The 12,191-nt window shown below is 45.2% G+C and overlaps 1 protein-coding gene across 1 annotated transcript in view; it reads left to right on the top strand.

Annotated features, from left to right (window-relative positions):
- Positions 1 to 12,191, top strand: part of Pdzrn3 (PDZ domain containing ring finger 3) — a 230,530-nt gene that overhangs the window by 16,438 nt on the left and 201,901 nt on the right. The window contains exon 3 of the mRNA XM_051154999.1: positions 6,161 to 6,268. Coding sequence (XP_051010956.1) covers positions 6,161 to 6,268 — 108 coding nt within the window. The remainder of the gene's footprint in view (positions 1 to 6,160; positions 6,269 to 12,191) is intronic.

Below are 12,191 nucleotides of genomic sequence, written 5' to 3'. Positions count from 1 at the left end.
CTCAAGGGGAGTGACGCGAGATTTATGGTGGAATTCCTGTAGCTTTTAGCCAAAACCACAGTTTCAAAAACAAGGTTTTGTTTTTAAAAACTGACAGCTTTGTCAGAAACGACATGTAGTAGATAAAATGATGAACGTCATCTGTCTGAGACAACATTTGAAATGTCGGGTGGGGGATAGCAACCCTCCCCACTTTACCAAACCAGAGGAATGAGCTCACAGATTCCCGTCACCTCTGTGGAAACCTTACCAAGCTGCAGAACAGGCAAGGCTGAAGCATCTCTGTTTTCCCTCTGATGACCCTAGGCTGTGTGCCATTGGGTTGTTCTGATCTAGTCCCTTGAAACTCCAGCTTTGGGAAGGGGGAGGGAAGCAGGCAGGGCTCAGTATGTAAGCATTTGACCTCAGCTAACAACAAAGCAGGGCTTGGGTTGGTGCCAGCTTATAAAAGGGACATATTTGTAACAGGGGTGGGGAGGGGTGTTGCTCAGTGCTGGAGTCATTGGCCAGCATGCACAGTATACCCTAAAGGAAACCAGCAAACAATAAGAAAGAAGGTAAGCTACATGTTAGCACGGAGAACAGACGGGATTCCCTGTAATTGCGTTTGGGATGATGGGCCCTCCTTTGCCCACCTTTGGCTGTCAGGTTTAAACAACCTCTGTAAACTAAGATCCACTTCACTTGCTGGATGTTTCAGAAGCTTCCACAGCTGACAGAGCCTGAACTAGGAAGACCTTTTCTCTGCCCTAGGTGGAACCACATCAAAGCCCAGTGTTTGCAAAATCTTGGTCTGGAGAGGCACTTCTATGGGTGGTGATTGCTGAGAAACCCATTATGGCTACATCCAGGAGGCTGTTTGGCAGCCACACCCCAGGAGGGGTGAAGTGTGCCAACTTATAAAATAAGGGCCTCCTCCCTGGGAAGATGGTTTCTGCTTTTCGGAGAGAGACAGACAGACAGAGAGAGACATACATACGGAGACAGAGAGACAGACAGAGAGACAGTCAGAGACAGACACAGAGAGAGAGACAGAGACAGAAAAAGAGAGAGACAGAGACACAGAGAGAGAAAACAGTAGAAACCAGAAGGAAGTTTCATTCTACATGGATGTGTTCCCTGTAGTGTTGGTTGCAAATTTTCTTCACTGGGGAGTCTAGCAGGTCTCTGAGTGCACAGGAAAAAAAACTGAGCTGAATTTCAGGAACAGGCACATGTCTTTACTTCCAGCACTTAGAGGAAGAGGCAGGCGGATCTCTGAGTTTGAGGCCAAGTCTGGTTTACATTGTGAGTTTTAGTCTGACTAGAGCTAAGCAACCAGGCATACACGGTATCAGGTCTGGATACTGGATACTGGATACTGGATACTGAAAGTGGTGTCAATGGCGAGTGTTCCTGTGAGATGCTTAGTTGGGCCGTGAGATAGCCTAGCCAAGGGACTCTGACGTCAGGACTGTCACTGCACCAGCCTATATACAATGCTGTCAGCCAGATCACATCACTTATTCTCATGTCCCCTAAGAAGCAGTAGCTGGTGAGCTGGATCCTGTCACTTAAGCCTTGGGCAAGTGTATTTTATATCTGGGTACTCTGGGATGAAAGCAACCCTTCTTGTTTTTATTTGACTCAAGACAATAAAGCAAATCCCAGGATACATTAGTTCACCTTGAAAAATAGATCTGATGTTGGAGCATGTTTGGGGAGGAGCCAGACAAAGAGAGAAGACAGATGCTCAAGGGGAAAAACTGGCTGTCAGGAATGGCTTCAAATGGTTTTCTTTTATTTTGTGCTTTCTGTGTCCATGCGTGCGTGTATGGTGTGTATACATGCACATATGGACACTTGTATATACAGCCTGAGGACCGCCCAACTGTTCCTCAACAACCAGCCACATTATTTTTATTTTTAACTTCAAAAAGATGGATTATATTGCCTATAAATTATAGCTGAGTAACCAACTTGTCACATAGCCACTCTTTTTTTTTTGGTAGGAATAAATTTTATTTGTTTGGTTGTTGTTATTTGTTTTGTTTTGAGACAGGGTCTGTCTATGTAACTCTGGCTATCCTGGAACTCTATGTAGACCAGGCTGGCCTTGAACTCACAGAGATCAACCTGCCTCTACCTCCCAAGGGCTGACATTAAAGGCGTGAGCCACCACTCCCAGAATCACTTTTCTTAAAGTCTGTCCTACTTAATATTTTAGATGTGTAAACACTAGTAACAAAGTATCTAATTATGTACTCACACGTAATTGAAAAAAATGGATGTGCCTGACATCATTGTAAAGAGGCCTTGGGTAATCTCTGTATCTGTATAGCTCTGGTTTTAGTATCTGTGCTGCTAAAGAGAGCAACATGTTGTTTTTTGAGACAGGGTCTCACTGGCCTAAAGCTCACTAAAGCCCCAAGGATCTGCTTGTCTCTACAGCATTGGGATCACAGCCTAGTGCTGCTATGCCTCATTTGCCTCTGCACTTGCATGCATGAGTGTGTGTGTGCACGCGCACACATATGGGGTGTGTAGGCATGTATGCATGCATGTGTATTCTCAGGAGTTCCAGGGTGTTGAATTCAGGTCTTCTTGATTGTAAGGCAAGTAAGTGCTTTACTGGTTGACCAGAGCCTCCTCTTTGCTTTTCCTGCACTCTGGCCTCACCCTCCACCACTGTCTTATGCTGAATTCTTGTGTTGGGTTTTGCTTATTCCTTTCAAATTTTTTGCTTGAGCCTTCTTGCATTCCTTTATATAATTATTTAGGCACAGTGTAATATTTTGCAAAGCAAACCAAGGCCCACCTTGCATCTTTTCTCTGGCCATGAAATACAAAATAGGTAAGGACAGATATGCCCTTTTCTTTTTATGAGACGTGGGAAGATGCTTATACGTCTTTGGCTGTCCAGTGAGACTCTTCAGTTACCTTAATCAGACTGAGATGTTGGGCCCTGTTTTATGAGCTTTCTTATTGGAAAAGATTGCCTTTGAAGATCTTCTGGACTCTGTGAAACTAAGACAGGCTGCTTTTTAGTTATATGCCTTTTAGGTCACTTAGCCTTTCTTAATTCAGGCTTTCCACCTGTGGGATAAATGGAAGTAGTACTTACAGCTGTGGTGATTGTGAGGGTTGAGTGATGCATGGCCTTACAAGTCCTCAGGAAATAGAGACACTTGTGCATTTTCCCCCTGGCATTTGTGATGCTCATGTAGGAAGCTAGATTGGGATGCAGGAATAAATGAGGCAGCTAAGAGAGCAAGGATGCTTGTAGCTTCTTAGCTGGTGAAGGGTTAATGTGAGCAGAGTGCTGAGATGGTAGGCAATGGTGCCCAGTGAAGAGAGCTAACCTCATGAGCAGCCACGTCAATGCTAACTCATCTTCTAAGAAAGCATTGATGGAACTCAGATGGCGCTTGGAGCTCTGTCATGACATGTGGAGATACAGGATACGTAGACAATGTTCATGTTGGCTTGGGGTTTTGCTCTATTCTGACACATATAAAAAGAGAGAGAGACCAAGGAACAGAGCAAGATAAGAATAAACTAAGGCACCAGCCAAGGACAATACAGGCGGTAAACTTTAAACCCCTACCCAGATCTAGCCAATGGGCAGAACAGTCTCCACACTTGAGTGGAGAGTGGGATATGACTTTCTCACGTACTCTGGTGCCTCACATTGACCATGTCCCCTGGAGGGGAGACCTGGTGGCACTCAGAGGAAGGACAGCAGGTTACCGAGAAGAGACTTGATACCCTATGAGCATATACAGGGGGAGGTAATCCCCCTCAGGAACAGTCATAGGGGAGGGAAATAAAGGGAAAAGGGGAGGGAGGGAAGAATGGGAGGATACAAGGGATGGGATAACCATTGAGATGTAACAAGAATAAATTAATAATAAAAAATTTAAAAAAGAATATATATAAATATATATCATATATAATATACTAATATATACTACATATATAATGCATTCTATTAATATATTAATATAACACACATGCAGACACACATGGAGAGAGAGATGGAGACAAAATTAGAGACAGAAAAGACATACACAGAGAGAAAGAGATAGAAACAGAGATGGAGAATAAGAGCCAATGAGAGAGAGAGAGAGAGAGAGAGAGAGAGAGTCGTGGGGGGCTGTAGAGAGAGGTCGTGGGGGGCTGTAGAGAGAGTCAGGGAGAGCTGTAGAGAGAGTCTGGGGGGGCTGTAGAGAGAGTCGTGGGGGGCTGTAGAGAGTCGGGGAGGCTGTAGAGAGAGTCGTGGGGGCGTAGTGTAGAGAGAGTCGGGGGGGCTGTAGAGAGAGTCAGGGGGGCTGTAGAGAGAGTCAGGGGGGCTGTAGAGAGAGTCGGGGGGGCTGGTGAGTGGGCTGTAGAGAGAGTCGTGGGGGGCTTGTAGAGAGTCGGGGAGGCTGTAGAGAGTGTGGGGCGGTGTAGAGAGAGGTGGGGGCTGTGTCTGTTGTAGAGAGAGAGTCGTGGGGGCTGTTGTAGAGAGAGTCGGGGGGCTGTAGAGAGTGTCGGGGAGGTTGTAGAGAGTCGGGGGGGCTGTAGAGAGAGTCAGGGGGGCTGTAGAGAGAGTCAGGGGGCTGTCTGTGTAGAGAGAGTCGGGGGCTGTAGAGAGAGTCGGGGGGGGGGCTGTAGAATGCATCTTTTCTGCCTTTGTTGTTGTTCTTTAGAATATAGCCCACCCACATTCACTTTCCGTCCCCCCCCTCCTCCTTTCTGTTTCCCTCTACTCCCCTCTCTCCATCTCTCTTTCCTGTATGAAGAGGAAAATGTTACAGTTTCATAGTTCTTTGGGGCCATGGTATTCTTATGTATTTATAGAGAGCATTGCTGAACAGCTTCTCTGGCACTGTGGGAAGGAACGTATGTGGCGTTGGTTTGGAGTTCTCCGGGGTGTCCTCTGCCTCCTTTCCAAGTCATCTTGTTTCATTGGCCTTTTGGGTATGATCAAGTATATGCTCAGATGCTTTTGTTTGGAAACAGCACACGCTTGTGCTGTGTAATTTAAAAACCCATCTGTTAATCACTAGAACTTTCTAAACACTTGGAAAGCACTTGTCGCAGTGCTGTGAGAACAAAGTTTGTGAACAAGCTGGGGCCAGGATGAGCAGTTGGATCCTTTCCTAATTTAGGAAAGGAAGAACTTTGAAAAGCGAGCTGACCTCTTTGTCTTTAGTTGTAAATATCTCTTTTCATAATTAACTTATTACATGTGACCCCTGCAGCATTCTCTATGCAGGTGACAACTAGGGAAAGCGTCTGGTCAAATCGCAGGGTAGCCTCTGGAGGGCTATTCAGCAGTGTTTATCCCTTGTACAAATTTGACCCAGTCGTTCAGGTTACTAAGGATTCTACTTTGGGTGTCTGTGAGGAAAGATGTTTCAAAATGCAAAATCAGACGTTATCACACCCACAACCAATGGCTAGAGCTGCGAGCACCGCCCACTGGTCCTAAGCTAGTGTCTTGTTCAGTCTAAGGGGAGCAGGGCAGTATGGGAAGTGTGGCTTCCTTGTACCTATAGCAGGGAAGAAAAGAGGGATGAGGAAAGGGAAGAGAGAAAAGAGGGAGGAAAGGGAGAAAAGAAAGGAAGAGACAGAGGAAGGATAGAAAGCGGAGGGGGGAGCAAAGAGAAAAGAGGAGAGAATGGAATGGGAAGTAAGGAGGAAGGGGAAAGGGAAACAAATGGATATTTCAAGGAAAAAAAAAAAAGATACAGCCAGGGAGTAAGCGTGGGCGTGGGGTGGCCCTGCTCATGTGCAGGGAGAGGAGCAGCCCCCTGTTGAGAACGGTGACGGGTTAAAACCTTTTGGACAGAATGCACACGCTGAAATAGAAGCCTTGTGGAGGAAAGAGGATGGCTGCTCGAAGACAGCACTCTCCTCCCTTCCTCTGACTTTGGCTCCAGTTTGGAATATTTTTACAACACATATGAGCCGGTTTCAGTTTAAAACAGAAATTAAAGAAAACAAACAGCTTTTACTCTTAACACTGCTTTTGACAAGCTGGAGTTGCAGAGTGCAAAGTTTTTTTGTTTTGTTTTGTTTTTTTTGTTTTTTGATTTTTGTTTTTGTTTTTTTGTCATGCCAACTTCCATGCCTAGCATTCATGCCTGTTTTTTGTGTTTTTTGTTTGTTTGTTTGTTTGTTTTTTAACCCAAAGGACAATCAAGATGGATCCTCCAGTGAAGGAATCTTTGTATCCAAAATAGTTGACAGTGGGCCTGCAGCCAAGGAAGGAGGCCTGCAAATTCATGACAGGATTATTGAGGTATGTGAACACTGGCTGGTGTCTGAATAGGCTGCCTGCCATCCACCTTTGCGTGGCTCACAGGGGGATGCTTAGAGGGCTGGGATTAGGGGTGCCTCATGTGGGGATGGGTGGGCAGCAGTGTACTTGGAGAGCAGTGTGTAACCCAGGCGAGTGTTGATTGCCTTGGTGTGAAGTTGTTATTCAGCAAGGAGCAGTTGGACTGGGGAGGGGGCCACGTTCAGTCTAGCTCTTTCCATGAGACCTGCATCTGTTTGTTCTGTGTCTGGTCTAGCTCTGTGCAAAACAACCGCCTGAGGGTTTGTACGCTAGTTAGGAGCAGATGATCAGTCAGTGCCCTGTTGGACAAATTAAGACTCTATGTATTGGGTGCGAGTGTGGCAGCACAGCAAAGCTCTTATACAGGCCTTGCTCATGCTTTTTCATGCCACCCCCCCCCCCCCGCCCGGATGTTTGCCTGAGGTCAGTTGCACGACTTGCTTGCCTGGAGACGTGCAGGTCAAAGTTGATTCACCTCTCACACTGGCACCCATCTGTTTCACTTTCAGTTACTGTGTAGCAGATGTGTAGACTGACATTGGCAGATCTCTCAGCAGTGCCTTACAGCACTTTGGCATTAGGGTGACACATGGTAGAATTCTAAGATGCAGAAAGGAAGCTGATTGCTTCTCACCTCCTTGTATGGGCTCTTGCTGTGAAGTTTGGAAGACCCAACTCTCTTTGGTTGCTGCTTTGGACCATTCAGCCTCCTCATTTAACAAGTATTTCTGGGAACTAAACGGTTCCGTCCCCTTGTTGAGAAAAAGTAAACATAGGATTCCAAGGTGACCTGCTACATGCCATAGGAAGCTCATCTGTGGCCATGGCCATTGCCGTAATCACTGAATAGAAAGGTAGAAAACCAGCTGTCCCAGATGCCTCTGCTCAGCATCTGTGTCTTCTGGGCATTTTTATATTAAGCCATAAGTGAAGTTTATGTGACCCGTGGGCATCTCCTGGTGGCACAAAGTGTCAAGGAGATGGAGAACAGAATCCTTGGTGTTTCAGTTTTGCATGAACCAATTGAACATTGTATAGTGTGGTTTTCCTCTGGGTAATTTTATGTCCTCTGGGGAACACAGAGTTAAATCTTCCTGTGTAAACAAAGCCACTGTGTTAAGGCTGAGCATAAGAGCCATGCAGTCACTTGCGTGTTAAAAGCATCTTTGGTTTTGTCTTAAGGATGGTATTAATATTGTTACACTGCCTTTGACCTTCAAAAGAGTTCTGAACTTGGAGTTAAACCTTGTACTTTCCAGCCTAGAATAATGGATTTTCCCTAACAGCAACTTGCATGGGCAACAGCCCCTTTCCCGAGAGCCCAAATGCATTACTATAGCTTTTGAAAGTGAATACATTTTCTGAGACCGTTGTTCAAAAAGATAAGTACAGCCTGTGTTGCCAAGGCTTCGGCAGGACAGCCAGTTTCTCCAAGTCACGGAAATTCATTGCTCTTAAGTTTTGCAAATGAGAAATCTCCAGCTGGGCAGGATTTTCTCTTGGCAGAGGATGATCTGTGTTTGAAATGTTCAGTACGGTTTCTGGTAAGTCACACTCCCCCTTTGGACAGTATGTAAAATATTAATCACACCCTGCTGTTGAGACAGAAAGGGAGATCCCGATAGAGAGCCGCCACAGGCTGAATCACAACTGACACAGCACGTCCTTCTCCATGGAGTTCTAATCACTTCTGACACAATACAGTGATTCTCAGAGGTGCAGATATGCTCTCTAGTTCACCTCATCTGTGGCAGGGCTTATTACCAGGTACATGAATATGATGGCTATGTGTGAGTGTGTGTGTGTGTGTGTGTGTGTGTGTGTGTGTGTGTGTGTGTGTGTGTGTGTGTGTGTGCATGTATGAGTGTGTATGTGTATGTGTGAGTGTGTGCATGAGTGTGGGGGTTGAGGGAGTGTGTGCATGAGTGTGTGTGAGGCAAGGGAGTGTGTGCATGAATGTGTGTGTTTCATCGTAGGAAAGGTTAGACTTCCTGCTTTCCCACCCCGGATCGTCCATTTCCAAGGCAGTGAGCAAGCTTAGTGGCAGAGCCTCACTGTGGGAACTTTAGTTCTTTCAAGAGGCTGCTGATATTAACTCCAGAGAGAGATACAACCTCATCCATACCGCAGGGTGAGTCAGCACAGTCCTGTTTCTGAAACCAGAACAGTGTCTTCATCCACAGAACAGCCAGGCCCTCTCCCCCAGTACCACCTTTTAGAACAATTGTATTGAAGTGAAATCAATGCTGTCATGAAGCAAAATCCACAAAACTATGTGTGCACATGCCCACTTAGACTGGTAAAACTACAGACCGTAGTGTAAGAGTGAATGGAAGATTACCTGTAGGTGTGTGTATGAGTTGCCACATGAGCAGCTGGGCACAAGAGCATTAGGTGTGCTGATGCTGTCAAAAGCCAGGCCTCTGGGGAGATGCGGTGTACTGTGCCAGCTGCAGGCTATCAGGCATTCCTTACCAGTACTCTGAGGGGAACTGCCATGCTTGGTACAAGTCTTCATAGTGTTGAACGGGTTACTGTCAGTTGCTCAGGGATGGAGCTGTCATCAACCCTTCTCTTCCAAGGCTTCCCGAGTGACAGTCCCTGGTGAGATCCCTGCTCTTGTGCTGCCAAGGCCTGGTGAGGAAGCTGGAGCCGGGGCTGTTGGGCCCCTTGCATTAAGTGCCCTCCCAGCACATGCGGCAGGAGCACTTGCTATCTACAAGTAGGCCATATCCTCTGTTGGACTGGGTCTGTATGTATGGATTGCTGTCCTCCCTCACGTGTGCCTCAGAGACACAGCAAACTCCCACATGGCCAGTGTTGTCCTCTGAACCTCCTGGGCCCTTTTCTACTCTTGACTCTTCCTTAAATTGCAGATGAGTTTGTTCTCATTAGGAAACTAAAGTACATTTCTCTGTGTATCATGACTGTGGCCTCTCGTGAAACCCTAACTTCTCCAGTGGCTTCAGTTTTCTGCCTCTGAGCTGATTTCTGAGTTGTCAGGTAAAGACTCCCATTCCTTAAAACCCACAAGGCGCTCAAAGGAACAGTGCTCTTATTTCTAGCAGTATGGGATCTTTAGAAGAATCGTCGTAGTGCCCGAAGTGTAAGTTGAACGACGGAGGGTCTTCACAAGCAGAAATTTTTTTCTGTGTGATCTAGACTGTAGATCTACCCAAATCTGATGTAATTATGTAGGAAGGAGCAGCAGCTGGAAAATCACATAGTATCAATATTAGCCTCAAAAATCCCTGATGGGTGTGCCAGGCAGGGAACAAGCCATCTTTGTGTAGTTCAGCCAACACTGGGCCTCCTCCCTGTTGCCCTGCTTGCCTATCATGTAGTGTGTTTGGCAAGCTCTCTGACCGCCTCCCTTGGCTGAATGTCCATTGATATAAAAGCATAAGAAAGCCAAAGAACAGAGAGCCGGGCGAGCTCATTTTGAAGCTGTGCTTGTCTCTCTCCCTCTCCCTCATATACTTTTCTCTCTACACACACACACACACACACACACACACATATATATATATATATGCATCTATCTATCTATATGTCTGTCTATCTAGTTATATATTGAAGCTTTATGAATAGATAGATAGATAGATAGATAGATAGACAGACAGACAGACAGACAGACAGACAGACAGCATTATATCTTGGAGCTTTATGCGTTGGAGGACCGAGCTCAAGCTTTTGTTGGTTAGGGCTTGTATCAAGTGGTGCTAAAAGCCTGTAGAAATTGTGTGGTTGAAATAGCTTTCTGTTCAAGCCAGCAAATGTGATTCTGTGGGTGCAGAGAAAGTGCCAACAGACCCTTCGTTCCCAGAATTCATAAACACACATTCATCTCAAAAATGTTCTGAGTTGGAGACCCGAGAACAGTTGGGTTCTCTTTGGAGCCCCAGAAGGATTGGTGGGAACCGCTTGTGGTCTGCCTTTGTCCACTCAGCTTGTCTGTCACTGCTAAGCAGGTTGGCTAGAAAGCCAAGCAGGGTCTTCCCTCCCCAGCCGGTCTGCTTGGTTTGGAGAGCAAGGGTCACCACTGTATTTGATAGGAAAGATAGTTTTCTGAAACCATTGAAAGAGGCAGACTGGCACATGAATCAGCATGATGGAGTGTTCTTTTTACTTTGTCTTTCTTTTAAAGACTGGAAGGCTCTTTATGTTTTAATATGTCTTCCTTTTATTTTAATGTAACTTCAGGCTCACAGACACAGATGTCTTTGCACTTATTACCTAGACAGGAACGTCTCCATTTACTTTATTCTTTGCTGGCTCCATTTGTTTTTATCTTCGCTTATTCAGGTATAAGGACCCCTCCTTCATGCAGTAAACAGAGCAGCAGTCTCAGAAATACGTCAGTATTTTTTTTTATATTTTTGTGTGTGTCTGTGAGCATGTTCAGCATGCATGCACATGTACATGTGTAGATATCAGAGAACAACTTGCAGGAAGTGGTTCTCTCCTTCTGTCATGCAGGATTTCTCAGGGATTGACCTCAGCTTTCTAGGCTTGGCTGCAAGTACCTTTCCCTGCTGAGCCATTTTGCAAGCTCCCCCCACCCCTGTATATTTTTTTTGAGAATTAAAATAAATTCCTACATAAATACAAAATGGTTATTTAAGCCAGGAAATTAAAAATAGCACAGCCACTGTCACCTCCAGAATTGATTCACATTTTCTTACTACATCCTGTAATGTTCTTCATAGAGAAAGAAAATTCCCTGTGGTATTAGTTACTTTTCTTATTGCCATGACAAAATATAAGGCAAAAGAAACTGAAGGAAGGGTCTGACACATATATGAGATGCAGTCTGAGGACTTTTCCCACTACCTCCTTCTGTCTCCCTCCCACCCCTGTCAAACACACACCCCAATTCCTTCCCCACATTCGTTTCTTTTTGTTGTGTTTGTGACCTGCTGAGTTTAACCAGGGCTGTCTGTGCAACCTAGGGCTGGGAACTATCTGTTAGGCCCTGATGAACCTATTAGTCCATCTTGAAGGTTTTTCCAGAGCCCTCTTCTTATTTTATCTCATGACAGGGTATCATTAAGTTGCTGAGGCTGGTCTTGAACTTGTGGTTCTCCTGCCTTAGCCTCCCAGGTAGCTGGGATTACAAGCATATACTCAAGTCCAGCTGATAGGAGTTTGCATTGCTTCTAGTCATCCTTAGTTGACAGAGCTTAAAAGAAACATGTCACTGTGTGTGTGTGTGTGTGTGTGTGTGTGTGTAAAACACACAGACACACCAGCTATTCATTCCATTCTGCTTCTGCATTCATCTGTACACACGTCTTGAAAACCATGCTGATGTCATTAAGTCTAATCTTAGCCCAAGCCTATGTGGTTGCTTTATTCTTCCTCTGTATAGATTTCCAGTTCTGGAGTGAAAACATTTGGACATGGTGAGCAGCGAACTTTTTCCTTTGAATTAAATCTCTCATCTTTGTTTAGATAATACCAGGGATCAAAAGTTACTAATGAAAAAATATTTAAAATGTTCTCAGCTAGGGTTTGGTTTGATTTTTAGAGGAAAAAATATTCTGTGACCTAAATGACACTTTGATTATATTATTCATTAGACAAGTGACAGAATTCCTTATGCAAGAATAGATAGCAAGCGTCGTGGCTAAACACACACAGTCGTAGATGATCTGTTTTTGGTTAATGTCAAGTAAAGGCGTGGAGCTATACCACTCCGCCCTATGGTCACTGATCCCCACTTAGCACAGTCAACAAGGGAGGATGGAAAATTCAGTGAGTTAGTCATTTAAAAAAGCAAAAACTGGGGCTGGAGAGATAGCTCATTCAGTAAAGTATTTGACGGGCTATGCTAGCATGAGGACCTGTGTTCATTCCCTAGAAACCACCAAAAAATGTGGAC

The sequence above is a fragment of the Acomys russatus genome, chromosome 13 (genome assembly GCF_903995435.1).
Source record: "Acomys russatus chromosome 13, mAcoRus1.1, whole genome shotgun sequence".
Classification (NCBI taxonomy): domain Eukaryota; kingdom Metazoa; phylum Chordata; class Mammalia; order Rodentia; family Muridae; genus Acomys; species Acomys russatus.
The sequence above is the reverse complement of the archived record's forward strand: the minus strand, read 5'-3'. Positions and strand labels throughout refer to the sequence as shown.